The sequence below is a fragment of the Ursus americanus genome, chromosome 19 (genome assembly GCF_024610735.1).
Source record: "Ursus americanus isolate L20-20 chromosome 19, mUrsAme1.1.p, whole genome shotgun sequence".
Taxonomy (NCBI): domain Eukaryota; kingdom Metazoa; phylum Chordata; class Mammalia; order Carnivora; family Ursidae; genus Ursus; species Ursus americanus.
In genome coordinates this window covers 7,970,090-7,992,885 of record NC_142145.1, presented here as the reverse complement: position 1 = coordinate 7,992,885, position 22,796 = coordinate 7,970,090, and the positions used below count along the sequence as shown (strand labels likewise).

The 22,796-nt window shown below is 37.6% G+C and overlaps 1 protein-coding gene across 2 annotated transcripts in view; it reads left to right on the top strand.

Moving 5' to 3' along the window:
- Positions 1-22,796, top strand: part of DOK6 (docking protein 6) — a 359,455-nt gene that overhangs the window by 187,069 nt on the left and 149,590 nt on the right. For both annotated transcript variants that reach the window (XR_015727578.1, XM_045790250.2), the window contains exon 4: positions 4,720-4,839. Coding sequence is in view for 1 of the 2 variants with exons in the window: in XM_045790250.2 (XP_045646206.1) it covers positions 4,720-4,839 (120 nt within the window). In the remaining variant the exon portion in view is untranslated. The remainder of the gene's footprint in view (positions 1-4,719; positions 4,840-22,796) is intronic.

Below are 22,796 nucleotides of genomic sequence, written 5' to 3'. Positions count from 1 at the left end.
CATTGAACTAAATAGTACAACAGCCCCCCCCCTCCTTTTCCATGGCGGGGTACGTTCCAAGACACCAGTGGATGCCTGAAACCAGGGATAGAACAAAACCCTATTAGACTGTGTTTTTCTTACACACACACCCCCATGATAAAGTTTTTGTTGTTGTTTTTTTTAAATTTATTTGACAGAGATAGAGACAGCCAGCGAGAGAGGGAACACAAGCAGGGGGAGTGGGAGAGGAAGAAGCAGGCTCATAGCGGCGGAGCCCGATGTGGGGCTCGATCCCATAACGCCGGGATCACGCCCTGAGCCGAAGGCAGACGCCTAACCGCTGTGCCACCCAGGCGCCCCCCCATGATAAAGTTTTATTTACAAATTAGTCACAGTAGGAGATTAACAACAATAACTAATAATAAAATAGAACAATTATAATACACTATAATGAAGGTTATGTGACTGTGTCTCTCTCAAGATACCTTGTACGGTAGTCACCCTTCTCCTTGTGATGACATGAGATGAGAAGATGCCCACGTGATGAGATAAGGGGAGGTGAGTGATGTAGACCGTGTGAGGTCGTATTAGGCGACCCTGACCTCCTGATGCTGCGTCAGAGGATCATCTGGTTCCAACCACGTCTGAGTAACTGAACGCATGGATCTGGGGGGGGCCTCCTGTACTGCAAAACTATGATGAGAACAGACAGAGGGCTGTTTCCCTTGGGTCTACTGCACGAACTCAGGGCTGTCCCTCGCTGCTCACAAAATCCCAGAGACGCCTTTCCGTCTTGGCCCCTGGCCACCCTCCTCAGTCCAGCATCGTTCCTCCAGCACACTCACACAAACACATTCACACACCCACACATACCCTCACACGCTCACACACACACTGACACATACCCTCACATGCAGACGCATAGCTTCACTCATACCCTGACACAAGCACACAAACATACTGTCACAAACACCCACACACTAAAACACACACACTCATATCCACACTGTCACCGACTCACTCACACACACTCACAAACACCTCCACACTAGCAAACACACACATTCACACGTATATTGCCACACACGACACACACACACACACACACACACACACACACACACACACACACGTACATGCCCTCCCCTTCTCTCTGCTCGTCCTGCAGGTCCCTGATCCCATTCTTTCCAAGCTGCTCAGCCTTTGCCACAGCTCCCAGTTCCTACGGACCAAACCCACAGCCGTGGAGGGTACCACATCCTAAACTCACCCGCCCGCCCCACTAGACTAACATTACAGACAACAGAAACTGTGTTTTTCATATAACCTCCTGGCACAGAACACGGCCTCGCTTATCGGAAGTTCACGGTAAATTTTTGTTAAAGAAGAAATGCACTTCTGCTGATGCCTGAATTGCAAGGAAGTCTGTCTCTCCCCCTTCCTCTGGCTCTCTCTCCCTCTCTCTGTTCTCTGTCTTTCTGAAATTGTTTGCAGTTGTCTTTAATGTGGCTGTATAACCTCTACTTTTATTACTTTTGCTATTTCTATTCCTCTATGCTGCTACACTATTAAAATGCTAAAGTATTGTGATTCTTAGGATATGATGCAAAAGACATTTTTACCTGCCTGTAAAAAGCCCAGGAACACCTCTCATTTCTGTCATGGGAGACTCCTTAATTCTTACACAAATGCCCCATTAAGTTCTCCTTGAGAGAATGAGCTCTAGCTTCATAGAAGCCCTTTCCTGGATGCTTGTTTTGTCTTACTGAATCCCAACACAAAAGAATTAATAGAAACGAGTGACATATTTCTTTAACCTCTGGGCATGCGCTGACTTTGTATTTAAAGGGAACACTGGCACAAAGGTGTTTGTCATATTTAACATTTTTATTTTGATCCCAAACTGCGTACGAGGTATTCTCAGCTCCATCTATGGAATACCAGAAATACTATCAGAGTTGTCCAGAAGAGATGTTAATTGCATGTGATTTTCCTGATGATTTAAAATTGTGGAGTCCTGAGAAATATTCAAGACATAAAAAATGTTAAAAAAGGAAAAATATAGTCATATTGTCTCCCTTAACAGAAATGTCAAACATTGCTAGAGACATGGCATGGAAATTGGCTTGAGATTTTGATTTGTTGTTGAAAAACGCTTTCAAAACTTTTATAAATCTTATAAACCAAGACTCCTCTATCTGATGAAAATGATTTTCAGGGGCGCCTGGGTGGCACAGCGGTTAAGCGTCTGCCTTCGGCTCAGGGCATGATCCCGGCGTTATGGGATCGAGCCCCACATCAGGCTCCTCCGCTATGAGCCTGCTTCTTCCTCTCCCACTCCCCCTGCTTGTGTTCCCTCTCTCACTGGCTGTCTCTATCTCTGTCAAATAAATAAAATCTTTAAAAAAAAAAAAAGAAAATGATTTTCAGTACATGCTGCTGCTCCTACAAAATTTTTTTCAGGAAGCCTGGCCTTCCCTGAGTAGAAAAGATTTTTCGTGGAAAGCTGAGAGCCTCAGCCAGTGCCCCTTCTGTATATTAGTGGCCTTGTGATTGGAAAGGATTATTTTCTAGGTTCCTAAGGAAAGACCTGAGCAGCTAGGCCCAGGCTCTGATTCCACCTGAGCAGGAGGTCAGGCTCACATAAGAATCTACTTCCTCCCTGACCTAGGTAGATGGTGTGTCTACACCCATGGAGACGATAGTTCATGAAACATGCAAACCGTACCTTCTGTAAAGAAACACCTTTCATGCCTACACATGGGAACCACTGTGTTCATTAGAATAGTACCCTGTGGAGGACTGACTACATGCTCTTTTTCTTTATTTTCAAACAGTATTTTATGGTCTTGATAAAACTAAAAATAAATGACAAATTTGGCTTGACACGTCATTGATTAAATCTATCTTTGATGCTAAGGCTTCCTATGAAGCGTAGGAAGAAAACATTACCCAGGTTTGATGGTGTCGACCGTCGAGCAGAGCAGTTGGTATTCAGATCCCTAGAGTCAAGAAAACCTGTCACAGATAACTTTTTATGGGGAGTTTAAAATGCCAAGGCAAAGGTTGGAATGTCATCCACGGAGAGTAACAAGAGATTTGAAGGAAATCTATATTAAACTGTTCTAATACAGATTTATGCTACGTGGAAAAGTCGGAAATTTCTCTGGGCAGGTGTCAGTGGAAAGTTCTCATCCAATTTCTGGGCAGCAGTTTTGGGGCTTGGCCCCAAATTTTCAACCTCTCACCCTTTTTCAGATTCTTCATATTATATTATAATATCTACAAGATCTGGGCTGCAGTTCTGTCTTGGTGCTGACTAGTGATATGGGATCCAGGTGGGGCATACTTACCCGCCTCACCCACACTGGGCTTATGTAAGAATCAAAATCGCTACGTTTGTGAAAGTGTGAGATACTACGAAATTCTGTGTAGGTGTAAGATGTTCTAATGTTTCAAGCAAAGAATAAACTTGAGAATATAAAGAAGTTGGAAGATAACCAGTATCTTAGATAATTGGAGTTTTCTAAAAGGGAAAGTTACTTTGAATATCCTATCCCAATTTTTTTTTAAGTAAAGATGAACCATTTTTGATGTTTACAAAAGAAAAGGTATCACATTTTTGTGCTGATCTTTGATCCACTGCAGTTCAGAATGAAGGAGCAGACCTTCAACCCACGCAAATCTAAGTCACGTTCAGGAAAGCATCCTCTCGTTTATTTTAGTCTGACATTTTTCAAGTATTTGTTTATATATTTTTATTTTATATTTAATTAAGTTTTCTGAGTACTTGCCCTCCAAAAATTAAATCAATCTAAAATATGCTAGATAGTAAACCATATTCTCAGACTCTTATTTGTAAATAAGATAAAGTACATTGGTAACTTAGAATCACTTTAAAATATGTTATAATGTCAGCCCATGGGGAATAATTGTGGGGATTTTTTTCACTTCTCGAATATAGGGGTTTTTTTTGGTTTTCTTTTTTTTTTTTTAATTTAAATTCAAGTAAGCAACTTAGAGCACATCATTAGTTTCAGATGTAACAGTAATTTATCAGTTGCGTGTAACACCCAGTGCTCATAACACCCGGTCCTTGTAACACCCAGTTGCGTATAACACCCAGTGCTCATCACATCATTCTTAATGCCCATCACCCAATTACCCCATTCCCTCCACCAACCTCCCCTCCAGCATCCCTCAGTTTGTTTCCTATCGGTAAGAGTCTCTCACAGTTTTTCTCCCTCTCTGATGACTTCCCATTCAGTTTTCCCTCCTTTCTCCTGTGGTCCTCTGCTCTGTTTCTTATATTCCACATATGAGTGAAGCCATATGATAATTGCCTTTCTCTGATTGACTTATTTCACTTAGCATATTACCCTCCAGTTCCATCCACGTCGATGTAAATGGTAAGTATTCGTCCTTTCTGATGACTGAGTAATATCCCATTGTGTATATATGGATCACATCTTTATCCGTTCATCTGTTGGTGGACATCTTGGCTCTTTCCACTACTAGGTACTTACCCCAAAGATACAAATGTAGTGATCCGAAAGGACGCCTGCACCCCAGTGCTCATAGCAGCAATGTCCACAATAGCCAAACTGTGGTTTTTTTGTTATCTTCAGGTAGATTTTTAACTCTTACCACGTAGCTAGGCAAATGGTTCAGGAAGTTACCTTCCTGTGTCATCCCTTGCAGCACTGCCTGACTTTGGTGGCGTGTGCTCATTTTCAGAGCTGGAAGCCGAGGAGTGGTGCAAGCATCTCTGCATGGAGTGTCTGGGGACCCGGCTGAATGACATCAGCCTTGGCGAGCCCGATCTGCTGGCGGCAGGCGTGCAGCGAGAACAAAATGGTGAGTGTGAGTTGCCTTCCGTTATTTAAAGTGCACTAATGGTTGTAGAACTTTGAGACTGGAAGGGCCTTAGAAATGTTTCAGACCAATCATTTTTAGACGAAAGTAAACTAATCCATCTGAGCTGTGACGAGGCTTTCCCAAGGTTGCATAGCAACCTGGAGAAAATCCTAAGGTACAACCCAGATGTCCTGACTTTTTGCTCTGGGACCTTGCAGTTTATCTAAATAAATAACCAATAAGTTAACTCATGAGATATGAAGTTTTGAATGTACAACATTTCTACATTTTCTTCTTTGAGAGTTGTTGAAGATTAAGAGTCTAAATTAACAAATTGGTTTATCATGTTACTTATCAATAGATTTTAGGGAATTTGGCTAATACCATGTCTAAGCTCAGGCTGCCAGAACAAAGTACCAAAGACTGAGTGACTTCAACAACAGGAATTATTTCTTACAATTCTGGAGGCTAGAAATCCAAGATTAAGGGTTGATTTCCAGTGAGGATCCTCTTTTTGACTTGCAGACAGGCATCTTCTCACTGTGTCCCCACATGGCTAAGAGAGGGAGGGAGAGGGAGAGAAAGTTCTCTCATGTCTTTTCTTATAAGGGCGTTAATCCCACTATGGGAGGCCCACCCTCACGACCTCATCTAAACTTAATTACTGCCAAAGATTCCATCTCTAAATCACCTGAGAGGTTAGAGCTTCAACATGAATTTTAGGGAAGCACAATTCAGTCCATAGCATACTATAAGTATGTGATGATGAAATATCAGGGTATAATAAAATTGAGGCTTACGTGATACACAGTTTACTTACTATACTGTTATCTAACCTAAGATGCATTTCTGAAATTCTGTGTGTTCTTGACCAGCACCTCTCAGTTATGAAATTGGAGTAATGTGAGGAGCTCCTTTTTCTCCATTTTTTTAAATAATTACCGTCGTCACTCGATGACCTAAAAGTGTGAAAATAGAAACTTTTCAGTATTGCTAATTTTTGATAGCCAGTGTTCTGAAAAAAGGACATTGGTGAAGCTTGCCCCTAATTATTAAAAAGAAATTCTGGAATTATCTGTGGCTTGTGAATTAGACACCACAGGTAAAAGTGCACCAGGACAGCACTGGTGATCATGATCTTGTTATGACTAATAACATGCTAGCAGCCATCACTGTTTTTATAGTCTGTTAGAAAGCATTATTTTTTTGTTTGCTGGTAACCTGAAAATAACAAGTTTTCCCTGCTAATTGGCAAGAACACAACACAAAGGTGGGCACAACACCTTTGCCGATGCCGGCAGCTTTCAGAAAGTCACGGAGGCATTTCTGCAGCTCTTCTCCCAGCTTCCATTTCATAGTGCAGTTCTCTCCCACACTCTCCTGGATGCATTGCATCCCTCGGATCTGTTTCCTGAGAGCTTGTGCTGCCTACGGAACATCCACAATCGTGCTGCTTAAAGCATGCTGCTCACCCACTGTTTAAGAAAAGGAGGAAAGAAACTCTTACGGATAAACATTCGTAGAGTACTTCATAAAAGAAATATGAAGAAAGGGAATAAATTAGGCCTGAGGGTGGGAGCTTCATTGCGTGGCTCATTTACTGTGAATTGTATGCTTTTAAAGATTTGGGGTTGTATGGACTCCTGGGTGGCTCAGTCAGTTAAGCATCTGCCTTCAGCTCAGGTTATGATCCCGGGGTCCTGGGATCCAGCCCCTTTTGGGCTCCTTGCTCAGCGGGGAGCTTACTTCTCCCTCTCCCTCTGCCCCTCCCCCTTGCTCGTGCGGGCGCACGCTCGCTCTCGCTCTCTCTCTCTCTCTCTCTCTCTCACTATCTCTCTCAAATAAATAAGTAAAATCCTAAAAAAAAAAAAAAAAGATTTGGGGTTGTATATGGTTTCTACCAGGACTAATGGATAATGTACTTCTTTGGTTTATTATGCGTTTATTTTTAATTTCACAACAATGTCAGAATAATTTGCTGAGATAGATAGCACAAGCAGACATGGCTTGCCAAGTGAACTTTTCAGGACATAGTCTGAATGCACGCTACACCCCTTACTAGGCTCAGAAAAGTTACTAACTCTCCTCATTTTAGTTTCCTAATGAGTGTAAATTAACTCATGATGCTCTAGTGAGGTGATGCAAAATAAAGACTAACTCTCCTGCTTAATTCAGTTTTTAAAAAGGCCCAAGTATTTTCAAGTACAAATAAAAACGAAAGAATCCAAAATAATTCCTGTGTATGCTAGAGAAGATCTGAAATTATATTAACATTTGATGCCATAAATGGTTTTCTTAGCTTTATTTTGTTTAATAGTCTAATTTCATACAAAGGGATATATGTTCTTTTAAAAATATAATTTAGAAATTTATGAGCAATTAGTTAGTTAGAGAAGGTAGTGTTTGGTTCTTTTAAATGACCCCCTAAAAGTACATGGTACCCTATAAGGAGATCAGCTGCCTTCCTAACACACACACACACACACACACACACACACACACACACACACAATCACTGAGACTCTAGAGTGTTCAGCAGTAAAAGGAAACTTCATGAATGGAAGGGTCTCCTTTCCCTAGAAATCGCCTTCCACTTGGGTGAATTTCTCATTGAGTCCCAAGGCCATAGACAGGACCATCTCTTCAGGCTTTTCAAATCTGCATACACTTTCTTGAAAGTGCCTTGAGTTCAGGTAGTAACATCTTTCCTCTGGTCTTGGCCCATTGGAGGCTAGCTAAAACTTTTTAAAATAGTCATTCATACCACAGGAGAATATGAAAAGCATAAATCTTGACAGAATATCAAGATTACAGGTTTTACTATTGCTAGCTCCAAAATTTCAGTGTGTGTGTGTGTGTGTGTGTGTGTGTGTGTGTGTGTACACACATGCTTTGCTGCCTAGGAGAGAAACACACACAGATTGACCCGATTGGTTACTTGCGTACCCTGATTTCCTCACTTGCTGATCAACAGACTTCTCTTATAAATATGATGATTCCATTTTAGGGTTCCCTGAAATAAATCCCAGGGCTTCTCATGGTAGAGACTAAGAATGGTCTTTGGCCAACTTCAGCCCGAGCCCTTGGGCCTCATGATTGGTTTAGAGACACACCTCTTCCTAAGACAGTACACCTGTTCATCTTACTATGTGTAGGGAAAGTATTTATTGTTTTAGCTAGCTAATCTTTTAAAAATAATGTTATCTTTTAAAACTGTCCTTTCATGTCTTTCAGTCACTGTTCCAGACTCATAACACTTCCTAAAACAAATAAAATTCTTTACTTCCTAATACATATTTTAAGTCATTAATATGCATAGATTTGAAAGATTTGTCATTACAGATTCAGTTTTTTTTCTTAAGGCACTTTAATATTAAATTATATAATATAAACTGAGGGCTTCAGAGGGGAGGGGTTGGAGGAAAGGGATAGGCTGGTGATGGGTAGTAAGGAGGGCACATATTCCATGGTGCACTGGGTGTTATACGCAACTAAGGAATCATGGAACATTACATCAAAAACTAGGGATGTACTGTATGGTGACATAATATAATAAAAAATTATTATTAAAAAAATAAAACATTAAGAGGTAGCAATGTAAAAAATTATAAAAAATTATATAATAAATTTATTAAATATTATTTTACGATTTTATCGACGATGTGCTTGGATTTAATTTGAAATTGCTCCTAAGAGATGAGATAGATATGCCTGCAAAACTGATGTCAGAAATGATATCATTGTGGCTTGAGGTGATCTTGTGGTATCCTATCATCAAGGAGAGACTCGCTGCTCAGGCTTGACCACAGCTTTTTTTTTTTTTTTTTTTGACATTCAGAATTGCTCCTTCTCCTCTAATGTTTTTCTGACTCTTCACACAGCTTGGTCTTATTTACTCTGACACAAGCTAAGAATGAACATTTGTGCAAATAATTTTTAAAGGTGTAATGTGTGTTGCTGAGATAAAAGTGGTTATCGATTAAATTCTTCGCTGTAATCATCTTTATCTAGTGCTGTCAGCTGCTTTCATATCGACTCAGAATCCCACATAGTGTAGGAGAAAGTAAACACACACGCACATGCACACAAACTTATTCTTAGACCTCAGATAACACTGCCACAAGAAAGTGCATATTAAGTCGACATTTGAACTTTAAATTCTTACAACATCTAGAATCTTCACATCTTTCCATAATATTTAAGATAGCCTACACTGACTTTAGAATGTATGGTGTTGCAATTAATGGTCATTTATGAAGGATTCACTATACATAATAGCAATTTTAAGAAACAAATGTTACATGTTAATCATTGATAGCAGAAATAAGCATCATAACCAAGAAGGAATGCACTTGTAGGAAATTCCTGCAGTTGTTGTTGGAAGTGGACTCAGAGGGCATGCCACCTTGCTCTTGATGCAAGAGATCACCATTTGGAACAAAATGGAAAAGTAACCTGAGACTTTGCTGTCTAGTAAATGCAGAGTCAGGTCTGAAGGTTTGGTTTTATCTAGGAACTAGTGGCCCTGCTTATGAATGGACTAGAATTGGTACAAATTTTTACTTTTAGCCTAAGAATGTGTATAACCTTCCTCCAGAACCAAAGCAGTATTCCAGTGTTTTTTTTTCTCAATTATTTACCTGGGTTTCCATAGTTAACCATGCTTCTTACGTTCTACTCAGACACTCTTGCATGTAACTCAGTTATTCAGTACTCACCCATCAAACATTTTGAGGCTATGATATGCAAGAACTAGGTTGAGGAAATGTAGCATTACAGAAAATATGGTCATTACTTTTAAGAAGTTCGTGAAGTAGTAAAGGAGACAAACCCATAAACAAGGTGTGTAGATGATTGTGTTTTAAAATAATGCCGTGTTACTTGTCACACAAAATCTCAATAGCACAGACCTTTATCATTCATGCACAGACGGGTTGGCGAGGATTCTCCTCACTTAGGCTGGGTTCTGCTGAGATTGGCCCCAAGCATATACGGTGTCCATGTGTTTTCCATTATGTCTCTTACCCTCCTTACAGTAATGGCTGCCCAAGACATATTCTCAAAACAAAAAACAGTAGGACAAGCAACAAGCCCAAACCTGCAACACAAATTAGGCCTCTTCATGTTTCATGTCCACTGATATTCCATTGTCCAAAGCTAATCCTACGGCCAAACCCAAAGTCAGGAGGCCAACAGGACGCTCTACCTGGGAGGCCATGACATGAGTTGGAACTTATGATCTAATATGGAGAGGAAATGAAAAATTGAGAAAAAAATGACCCAGTCTACCATCTGAGGTATAATAAGTGCATGCTAAAATAAAAATAAAAGGAAAATGCTGTGGTATAGATACGATCAATTCAAATCAGAGCAGCCTACCTTTTTTAAAATTACTTTTTATTCCCCCAAACAAGCTTGTTCAATCAGGCAAGTCTGAATTCTTAATGCTCATGAGTAGTTAAAGCTAATATTTGCAGAACTGTACTCAAGTCGAAAATGACCAGTTAATGTCAAAACAATGACAACAGTAACAACAAACGTCTCCTTATTTTAAGGCTCTTTTCCCCAATTTTTCAAAAATGATCTGGGGTAAATCATATTCACTCTTATACACATTCTTTATAACCAGTAATGAAAAGTTTTCCAAGTTTATTTATTTTTTTCATCCATAGAATAACCCTGAGCAAAACCAACTTTTGCATGGGGAAAAGAACCTACACATACGTGTGTTTGAGCTTCTAAAATGCCATCCACATACTGTAGTATTTCCCAAAATGAGTTCCAGGAAATTCTACTACTACTACTACTGTTACTACTACTGTTACTACTACTGTTACTACTACTACATAGTCTCTGAAATGAGGTTATCAGTGGATTGAATTTAATACTATAGAACACTGCTGTGGGTTGAATTGTCCCCTCCCAAAATAAAATATATTGAAGTCCTAGACCTCAGTGCCTCAGAATGAGGCAATGAATCTTTACAAAGATAACCAGGTTTAAAAGAGGTCATTAGAATGAATGCTAATCCAATATGACCTACAATATATCCTTATAAAAAGGGTCAATTTGGACACAGAGGGAAGATGATGTGAAGATACACAGCAAGAAGATGGTCATGTGACTACAGAGATGTACCTACTAGCCAAGGGAGGCTGAAGGTTGCCAGAAAACAACAGGAGCTAGAAGAAGCGAGATGGATTTTCCCCCTAGAGCTTTCAGAGAGGTCATGGCCCTGCCAACACCTTGATTTCAGATTTTTAGCCTCTAGAACTATAAGATGTTAAACTTATGTTGTTATAAGCCACTGAGTTTGGGGTACTTTGTTACAGTGGCTCTAGGAAACTAATACCAACTCTGTATAATGGTCACAACATACATTAACAGAATAAAGTTACTGAGGTGTCCTATAGTAAAAACCTTATTTAAGTTTGTGTAATGTAACATTTCCCAAACTCAGTTTTCTATGTGTCTCTTTCTACACATAACACTTACTCAAATCCTGTGAAATTTAACCTTCTTCATACCCTGTGTAACTTACCTTTTATGAAACACATCTGAAAATGCCAGTATAGCCAACAGAGGTGATTATCTATAGGGAAAACTGAAAGGTGATGGTGATGGAAAGAGCCACCGCATCAGGAATAAGATTGCATTCATGAATGCAACACAAGGTCTTGAATAAGCTACACTATTTGCCTAGCCTTGTGTTGCATTGCTTTAATTTCACTATCTGATGGATATTGACACTGCATATAATTAACAAACCTGGTTAAAACTGCCACCTTCCCCATTTGGTGGTCTTCAACGTGCACTACAATGGAATAAAGGTCAATGCCATATATAATTCTGCCTCTTTTTACAATAAATGCTTCAGAGCAGTCAAAAATGCTTTAAGTACTTCTCTTGCCAAATCGAAATGATCCATTTGTCAGACTGTAACCATGTCATTGCAAAGTAAGATGCATATTGGAAGAACTATCTTGAAACACCAAAGGACCTGCCCTGTTTCCTTTGCCCTGGGAACATTCCCTGTACAAACACAGTGAGAACAAAGATGCAAATTTCAGAAGCATTTGTAGTTATGTGAAAGAAAACGCTTTTGATGGGAGAATGTTGAATCCAGAATTACTGGTATCTCCCAGCCTCAGGCAAGAAGAAAAGAGAGACTTTGAAAATGAGTTTTCTGGAGAGTAAGAAGTAAATGCCGGAGCGCCTGGGTGGCACAGCGGTTAAGCGTCTGCCTTCGGCTCAGGGTGTGATCCCGGCGTTATGGGATCAAGCCCCACATCAGGCTCCTCCGCTGTGAGCCTGCTTCTTCCTCTCCCACTCCCCCTGCTTGTGTTCCCTCTCTCGCTGGCTGTCTCTATCTCTGTCAAATAAATAAATAAATAAATAAAATCTTTAAAAAAAAAAAGAAGTAAATGCCTTGCCCTTCCCCTTTCCATGGGAGTCTGGGTAGACAGAGACACATGTTTATATCTCCTCCTATAAACTGGAGATTTCTTCAAGAGCAAATACTAGAATTTGATTCTCCATATTGGGTTTGATGATAAGCATGGAAAGAATCATGGGGAGATGTCAGGAGTGCCCAGAGAGGTTTAAGAAGACAAAGAGAGCCTCAGCTGTCTTAAAATGCAGTGTGGCCTAGAAGGTGTGCCCGAGTTCCTGTGTGCCCATCCTGGACTCCAGACACTATCTGGGAGCAGAAGTTGCCATATCATAGGAAAGCAGAGTGATATAACTTCACGGGGATGTGGATACATACAAGCCAGATAAGAGGATTCCCATTTCCTCAGTTGACTCCTGTGACTATGTCAATTCAGCCTAGATGACAAGGGGAGGAAGATCCAGGATTGAATTTGATCACAGATTGGGTTAAATGAGACTTCCTTCGATAGAAAATAAACACAAACATGCAAAAAAAAAAGAAAAGAAACCCTTAAATGAATGAGATTTCACTTTTTGATACAGCCAAGTTTTGATGAGCCATTTTTTTCCTGCTACAGTTAAAACAAAGTAGCATCGAGCATAAAAGTCCAACATGAAACCTGATCAACACATGTTGCCAGACAAATTAAGTGTATCATCAAGTTCTATTCCACTTCTAAGCTCTGGGGTCACGATCAAGGGACAGAAATTCTCTAAATCTCAGCTTCCTACTCTTGAGAATGATCATGATAGTATGTATCTCATAGGATTGTTGTAAGGATTAAGTAAAACCCAGCACTGGAACCAAGTAGCACAGTGCCTGGCAGGAAAGTCAGTATGTGTCTGGGACACAGGTGAACGTCACCGTCACATTCACACCAGGTGCGTGCTATGCAAGTAAATTCTGGGCCCCCTACCCATACCCACAAAGAAAACATCTCTAGGATGCAGGGCCAAGTGTCTATATATTAACAACCTCAGTGACCCTAACGTGCACTAACATTTGAAAACTTGGGGTAATAAACTCAATTATAATTAGCTTCAAACAAATCTGTCAGTGATTTTAGGATTTAGTCATTTCAGAATGACTAAATACAACATCCTTGTATTATCTTCTTAATACCTGTTCACATCATAATGATAGCCCCTTTTTACTTCATATGGGTTATGTGTGGCTTTTGTTTTCTTAATCAGCATCATTAGCGATTTACTGCTTTGTTACGCTTCTTTTCATTATGTTTTAAATTGTATTAATTTCTGCTCTCATTCAATATGAGTTGCTTCACAGTTTGGGATTTAATTGCAGGTTCTTTTTCAAATCTCTTGAAATGGATGTTTGATCATCAATTTTTAGCTTTTCATTTTTCTTATATATTTTGTAAAGCTCTACATTTTTCTTTGAGCACAATTTAAAATTCCAAAAGCAACAGTATCTTTCCTAGTGCTCAGGTTATAACACATGTTAAAATTGGAGGGGAAAGTGTTGTGGGAAATGTTTTTAATTTCCATCTGCCATAAGGAAAAGTTTTTTAAATATTATCTCTGATTACAGCCTTCATAAATAAAATCTAATATATAATTTAAATCTTTGAACTTCACTGGATAAAAATATTTAAAAAATAATAAAGGAAATGGTTAGGAACCATACAAAATAAAACAAAGCAGTATAAGTAAAGCATTAATAATTTGACAATAAATTGATAATAAATTTTAACAAGTTATCTTTTATTAGACTATAGCCTTTCTCATGTTGTGTTAAAAATAATCTAATTTTTAAAAATAACCTAATTTTATACCACTTACTAGAGGTTCAAATTACCCAAACTGACTCACAAAAAAATTGAAATCTAAAGAGCCCTGTATCCATTAAAGAAATTAAAATTATTGGGGTGCCTGGGTGGTTCAGTCAGTAAGTGTCCAACTCTCGATTTCAGTTTGAGTCATGATCTCAGGGTTGTGAGATCGAGCCCTGTGTCGGGCTTCATGTTGGGTGTGGAGCTGCTTAAGATTCTCTCTCTCCCTCTCTCTCTGCCCCTCCTCCCCTCTTCCTTTCTGAAAAAAAAGAAAAGAAAGAAATTAAAATTACTATTATACAACTTTCCATACACAAAAGCTACTCCCACATAATTGCAATGTTGAATTCTATCAAGAGTTAAGGAAGAAACAATACCAATTGTGTGCAAACTCTTTCAGAGGAGGAATTATTCCACAGTTCATCTTACGAGGCCACTGTAACCCAGATGCTAAAAACAGGCAACGCCAATATAAGACAAAAAAATTACAGAAAAATATCTTTCATGCATGTAAGTACAAAATCATCTTAAAAATTAGAAAAGGAACACTAAAGTATTACATGGAATGATAATACACCATGATCAATATTGGTATGTGCTAGAAATGCAAACATTTCCCAAAATTAATCAATATCTTCCACTATATTAATAGATAGAGGGAGAAATCATGATTATTACAGTTGATCCATTTCATCATTTGATGAAAGACAATATTCATTTATAAAAACAACTCTTAAAAATTTAGGAATAGGAGGACACTTTCTCAAACTGATGAAGGACATCAATGAAATCATTCAGAAAATATAATTTTTGAAGGTTAAGATATTGAATGCTTTCCTCATAAGATTGAGAATAAGACAAAGATATCCTTTCTCACCAAATCTGTTCAGTATTCTGCTTATTCTACTTAAGGTTCTGATTTGTGTAATATGACGAGAAAATAAAGTAAAATCATAAAAATTGGTAAAGAATAAGAAGCTAAGATAATGTACCTGGAAACTCCTAAGGAATCTGTGAGAGAACAACTGTAACTAAGTGAATTCAGTGATGTTTCAGGATAAAAATTTAATATGCAAAAATTTGTATGTATGGGGGTGTGTGTATAAACACTGTATAGATTATATATAGATTATATATATACACACACACACACTTACCCACATTCCCATATATATTATGAATGAGCAATTACAAAATTAAATACAAAGTACCACAGTACCATCAAAAACCATCACATACTCAGGGATAAAACTGGCAAAGTATATAAACAGACACCTACACTTAAAATTAAATATTGTTGAGAGAGATTAAAGATACATAAATAAATGGAATGATAAACTGTGTTTATGGTTGCAATAGTCAATTTTGCTAAGATGTCAGTTCTCCTTAAATTAACCCATAGATTTGACACATCCCAAAAAAAATTCTAGAAGTCAGATGCTTTTTTCTAGAACTTGATGAGATGATTTCAGAATGCATTTGGAATGAAAAGGCCTAAGACTAGACAAACTATCTTGAAAAGACAGAACCAAGTTGGATTGGGTACCCTTTCTAATTTCAGGATTTATTATAACTGACAGCAATCAAGACAGACAATAGACAATAGTCTGTGGAACAAAACAGAAAGAATATGATCCATGCATATGTGGATTAGTAATTTTTTGACGAGGACACCAAAGTCCTCTTTCACAGGCTTATTGGTAATTTCAATGACGAAAGGAGAATGTCTTTAATAAATAGTTTCAAAGTGACTGGATATCTATAGGGGAAACAATGAACCTCAACCCCTACCTCACACTACTCAAATACCAATTTAAGATGGATATGACTTTGAAATAGGCCAGCATTTCTTTTATAAAGCACTGTAAGCAAACTATAGAAAGAAATAATTTGGACTTCCTCAGAATTTAAAACTTTGCTCATCCAAAAAGCACTATCAAAAAATTAAAAAGGAAATAAAAAATAAAAATGGAAAGCCATGAAATGGGACAAAATTAGTGATGTGGTGAAGCTAGATGTTCCTAGCTCACAAGAACCTACTGGAACAGGCAAAAATAAGAGACAATGTTAGAAATCAGATCAGTGGTTGCTTCTGGGGCATGGGCAGCTGGAGAATGGCATAAGGGAACTTTCTGGGGAGCAGAAAAGTTGTGTATCTTAATGTGCCTTTGTCAAAACTAAAAGAACATTATAAGTAACATGCAAACATTTCATTATGTTTCAGTATAGTTCAGTATACCAGTTAATATAAAAAATAAAAGGTTAAAACTGCTATGAAAGTATAGGAGAATATTTAGTTTCTCTCAAGAACATAGGACTTATTAGAAAAATTAAAGAAAACTATTTTCCACTTTTTGGACTTACATAAATACTATAAACAAAATTAATAAAAATCTGAGATGAAGTCTTTGTCATAAAAACAGTAGGAACAATTTCTAATATATAGAATTCTCACAGTCAACGCAAGTAACAGTAAACTCAATTAAAAAAATTCTGGCAAAGGACATTTATATAAATGAATATATAAAGTAGATATTTTAATTGGGATATATATTGGTAAGGATCTTTGGAAATCAATTTGGCACTGTCTGATTCTTAAAAGAGTTTATGGCATTTAATCTAATGATTCAGATTTTGGTGCTCAGCATAAGTTAATAATTAAGGATATTAAAGTGATCCAAAACTTACGTACAAGAATAAAGTAAACCCTATGACTCAATATGAAATGACTGAATTATTCAGCAAATTGAGCTAAAAGTTGATTATTTTACTGAAGCCTAATTGGCTTAACTTTAATATTCATCAAGTAGATAATTATTAAATAAAATATGGCATAGCTATACAGTGGAATATTATGGATTCATTAAAAATTATACCCCCAAGGAATATTTAACAGCATCTAAAAATTCTTATACAATAGTAAGTACAATATAGATGGTTCAATACTTTGTATTTAGTATAATCCCCACTGTATGTGAATATATTTGCATATTAAGATAACTGCTATTTTAACAGAGGTGATCTCTGTAAGGTATAATAGCAGTTGATTTTATTTTATTTTTTTAAATGATTTCCTGTATTTACTAGAGTGAACATGATTTACTTGGCAATGCAGATAAAATTCAGTCAACAGTCATTTTTTTGTTAAAAGAAAGAAAAAGGGAAAATTAATTAATCCCTGAGGCATTAAAAAATATGGCTTTTTAATTTTTTTTTATTTTTAAGTCCTGCCAATTGATCGAAGAAATGCAGGGGTTCCAATTCATAGTGGCCAATGGACAGATGGCACTGAATTTATTGCTATCGCCACATTATAATAAAATAAATTTTGACAAATTGCAGTACCGTGGTAGAAATGAAGTCACAATTCCTGAAGACTTCCACACATTTTGATGAGTATAAATCATGCTTTGTCTCACTCCTGGTATAACTGCGTTATACAGATATCAGGATGTATCTGAATGTGCAAATGCCTGCTTACTCAGCGTGGCTCCGTTTCTAAAGCTGCTAAAATTGAAGGCTGACCACTGCAATATCCTAATATTAGGGAAATTTAGAGATAAGAATATAAAGTTCAGAATGATCTTGAAACATCTCATTATTTTCTGAGTAATATCTGATTCTGTTTAATTCCTTGCACTTCGTATAACTGTTAAAACAAGGCAGAATGTATCAAACAATGGGGTGAACCTAGAATCCAAACAGATGAAAACTCAGTAATAATTCCATACTCTAGGAGTGTATGGTCAGTTTCTCAAATACCAGATTCTTGTGGATTTATTCATTAATGCTTAATTTTAGACCAATGGCTCTGCTCCTGAGACTAAATAATATCTACTGAACTGTTTATTAATTTAGTATTAATATTAAAATTTCATGTTTTGAATTGATATGTAATCATTGTTAAATACAGATCAGAGAATGGGACTTTCTTGCTCTCTCAAAAATGTACTGCAGCCCCAGAGCAGTGGGTGATGGGTGAAAAGCACCAAGAAATTCTAAAGATCAGGCTGGATGATTAATTGAAGAGGAGTGTTTGAAGGTCTTTCATAGGAGAAGGGCAGGAAGGAGGGATACATCCCCTCCCAAGCATGATGAAAGAGGAGAGGCAAGAGAATTACTCACAGAATTTGGTTTGCCAGACTGGGCGATTGACCCCTCAACCTGCCCAGGTTGATGGAGCCTTGGAATCATGGAGTCCTGCCCAGCCTGGTGCCACAGCAGTGTGCAAGAGAATTTGGGAGACAGCTTGAGTTTAGAGATACAGTGTTTTCTCTTTCCACTGTGATAAATCTGAGGGCAGGATGCAAGATACAGGCTACAGCTGCTCATGCTAGCCAAATAAGAAGATAAAGGTCACCAACTAGACAAGCTACGTTTCCACATTTGATGAGACAACAAAGTTTGGATCTTTTAATGAACCAGCTGCAGTAACAAATTTAATTTAAACAAATGTTTTCCATAAATAGTGACTTTCCTGATGACATGCTACTTAGGGGAAAAAAGCAATTGAATTTTCTTGCCATAAGAAAATCTCAAATATTTAAAGTCATTTTGTAAAAAATAATAATAATAAGTAAATAAATGAAGTTCTTTTGAACAGCGAGTTGCATATACAGTGAGTTTTACTTTATGGATCACTGGTTGATAGAAACAACTAAGTGAAATCCAAAATTATAAATAAATTAACCAGTTATTGATAGCTATTACTAATCATTACAAAGCCATTTTTTATATATGCAATTATTTTATGTGTATCTTATATGTAATTATTAATTTTCTCTAAGTCATTTAAACTAATAATACCTACACATTTTCATTAATGGACTTCAACAAATATTTAAGCCTGCACTCTCTGGAAGACCCTGGAACTGAAATTCAGAACATGGGGTATATCACCAATGAGCTAAAGAAAGCTTTTTTTTTTTTCATGGGGCTTCTCCTTTTGAGCTACTCTTGGGTTTTAAAAGGAAGAGAAAGAAAAAGTATAGGAGCTCACACCCACCTACCTGAAGTTACCATAAAATTTAAACCTACTATAAAATTTATAACCTCTCCCTGTGGAACACCTGATGGATTTTAATATCTATGGACCTCTTGGTTTTCAAATAATTAGGCATTATACTTAGTTCTATATCCCATCCTTTTTTTGACGCAACCTTCAAGTCCATAACTTCTGAAGTAGCTGGAGAAGTGGAGTGGGTAGAGTGACTATGAATGTTCAGAAATTAGCTGACCATTAAAACGTACCAGAGCCCTTCTTTGAAAAAAAGGAAATGAATTGACATCCAGTCCACATTTCCCAAATTTATTATAAGTAACTGAGATACAAAAGATGCATTTTATGTTCATGTAGTCACAGTGCATGGAATGTTCACTATATGCTAGATGCACAAAATTATTTAATACATACATTCCAAAAGCCTGTATTTTAAAAAGGACTCTAATTATAAGGGAGCATATGTATTTGTTTTTAGTATGGCTCTTTTTTAAAACCAGTTTTTTCCATCTGCACTATTACAAGGCAGAAATTATTAAGAAACTGGTCAAAGAGCTCATCATGCTTTTGTGTTCTGTTTATTTATTTCTACTCATGAGATGATGTTTCATGTCATGTTAGAAACTATATCTCAGATCCTCTGCTTCCTGCCACCCCTACATACTCCACTTGTCTCACCTCTCAGGCTCAAGCTCAGAGCTATATTTGGATTGTTCCTGCCCTAAACCAGATCTGTTTAAAACCTCATTGGCTGAGAAAGGAAGGTTTCGGTCCTTCTTGGGGCTGATGACCCATTCAGTCTCCACACATCACCTGGGGTCTCACTGCCTTTTCCAAGACCATTTCTTCTGAGTGTAGCTACCCTTTCTTTCCAGACCTCATCTAATTCAATTTGCAGACCTTGTTTTGTAGTCCCCTTGAGACTGTTCTTGTGGTTGCCACCTTAACTCTGGTCCCAGGCCTTCTGCATGGTCTATTCCTTTGGACCTCCTCATGCAACCCTAGAGTAGAAATGCCCTTGTAAATACAACTGCAGTTTCAATAATAGTTGGACATGACATCTTTGTTGGACATGATGATTAGTTTTGTAAATATTTCACCTTGCTATTGTTTTTAGCCACTTAAAATAAAATGATGCTTTCTCATACATCAGCCATTATACAAACCTAAATTTTATCAAAATACAATTTCATGGGTAATGTGTTTGGGATTTTTTTTTTCACTCTAGAATTCTATAGTTCATATATGTGAATACATCTTAATCTAATATATTTTACATAACCTTTTCAAAAATTTATTTCTTCACACATTCAGCAGTCTTCACAATACCTAATGTTAGTAGAATTTTTATTCATGTTTCAGGATATTATTATCATTAATATTTTTAAGATTTTATTTGTTTAAGAGAGAGAGCACAAGCAAAAGGAAGGGGAGGGACAGAGGGAGAGGGACAAACAGACTTTCAGCTGAGTGTGGAACCCCACATGGGCTCGTTATGGGGCTCGATGCCAGGACCCCAAGATCATGACCTAAGCCAAAGTCAGATGTTTAACCGACTGAGCCACCCAGGTGCCCCTTATTATCATTATCTAAAACAGCTAATTTCTGTACTTGCTTCAGCAGCATATATATTAAACAGCTAGGTTTTTTTCTAATTCTTTTGGGTACTTGGAAGTGTGTTGTTCGGTGCTCCTTAACAGCGTTCTTATTGTTATTGTTGATTACTTTAAAAGAAAATAATTCAAATATACATACATACGTTGATGAATTGAAAATTGTCTTTCATATACCTCCTTTCTATGCCTCTCACTTCTTTTTTTTTTTTTAAGATTTTATCTATTTACTTGAGAGAGGGAGAGGGAGAGGGAGAGAGAGAAGCAGACTCCTTAATGAGTGGAGAGCCTGATGTGGGGCTCCATCCTAGGACCCTGAGAACATGACCTGGGCCAAAGGCAGATGCTTAACCGACTGAGCCACCCAGGTGCCCCATGCCTGTCACTTCTTGTGTTCTAATTCACATAAGAACTCTTTCCTGCCAAATCAGTCATGAGTCAGTTGAGATGGGATTACTTTATTTGAGCAAAGATTAAGGGACAATTTTGAATTAAATGTGCTGGTTTGTTCTATTAGAACATTGCTTCACTTTCAAAAACATCCCTCATAGTTCCTCCAGTGCCACTAATTCCTTGACAATACTCTAAAATGAGCCTTGCAAATCAGCAGTTCTCAAAGTCTGGTCCCCAGAGCAGCAGCATCAACAGCCTCTGGGAACAAGTAGAAATGTAAGTTGTCCTGCCCCAGCCCAGACCTACTGGATCAGAAAAAAATAAGGATGGAGGACTCCCTAGCAAGCTGTGTTTAAATAAGCCCTCCAGGTAACTTTGATGCACACTAACACTCTCAGCAGTAAAAACCAAAGGTAGGCTTTTAAATAAGAAAGTGACATGATTAGAGGGTGGTTAAAACACCTGCCTCATACAAGTATTTCACAAAGTTAAACATTCTAAAAAGTCATTTCGGGGGAACCAATTTTAACTATTACATATTGAAATGGTCTTTCCAGTGGAAACTGTAACAAATTTTAATGAAGCAACATAATTTTACATTATTACAGGCGTAAAATAATTTACTCACAGTAAATGCAGAAACATTTTTCCGATGACAATGGAATCAAAGAAGAATAATTTACTAGATAACTTGAGCTGCCTTCATCCTCTGCTGGATTAAATTAGTCTACTTTTTAATTGAATCTCAAATCCTTGGAAATTAGCCATTAGGATAAGATGGCTTTTGAAAACTTAAAAATGGAAAATAAAATTCCATAGAATAATTCCTTTTGTAGGATGAAAGAAATAGTATCAAAAGGAAGGTTGGAGCATTCCAAACCATAACACGAAGAGGTTAATGTGGATTGCTAGGTAAGACTAGGAAAGTAGAAGGTAGCAAGAAGATAAATTTCACCTGCTTTACAGAGCCCACAGCAGGCCCGTAGAAGGACTCCCTCAGGGCAGGTTATCCAATCTCTTTGTGTTTGTTTGTAAATGCACCTCACTGATTTTGACATTGAGAGCCCTACCTCATGTGAATCTTATTAAATCCAATTCATTATTTTTCTGTTTTTTAGTTCCATGTTTCCCCAATGTCTGTTGTGATGATTGTACTCTTTCTCTGTTTATTTTTTCTAGGCTTTATCTGCTAACATTAGAGCACATAGATAGTTCAGTGAAAATGCAATGGTTCTTTTGGGTCCTCTGTAATACCCCATAGGTTATAGGTAATTTACCATGTTATCATCCATGTGGTGGACAGGGTCCTTGATGCCAGGGTTATTTTTTTGCATTTTTTTTTTCAATATCAAACTATGGGTGTGAATTTCAAGGGTCAGTGCAGCCTTCACCAACACTAAAATTGGCTAATGATGTTTATTTCAATATCTTAGAAGAAGTGTTATTTCTTGACATTTTGACAATGATTCTTTGCTTGCTATCTTCAGACTCTTAACTGATGGAGAGGAAGGAATTTAGAGGAATGTTTTACATTCCACTTTCATAACAAATGTTTTACCTCTGCACAACAGATGCCACTGACATGATTACTTCCAAATGTAAAAACTGAACTTCATCAAAAGGGTCTTGACCAAAGAAAAGAAGATTTCTATTCAGGTGTTATCTATAGGCATGAGTCACTCTGTTGGGTCCAACTTTCATTTATACTCTTACATGAGATCAGGCCCC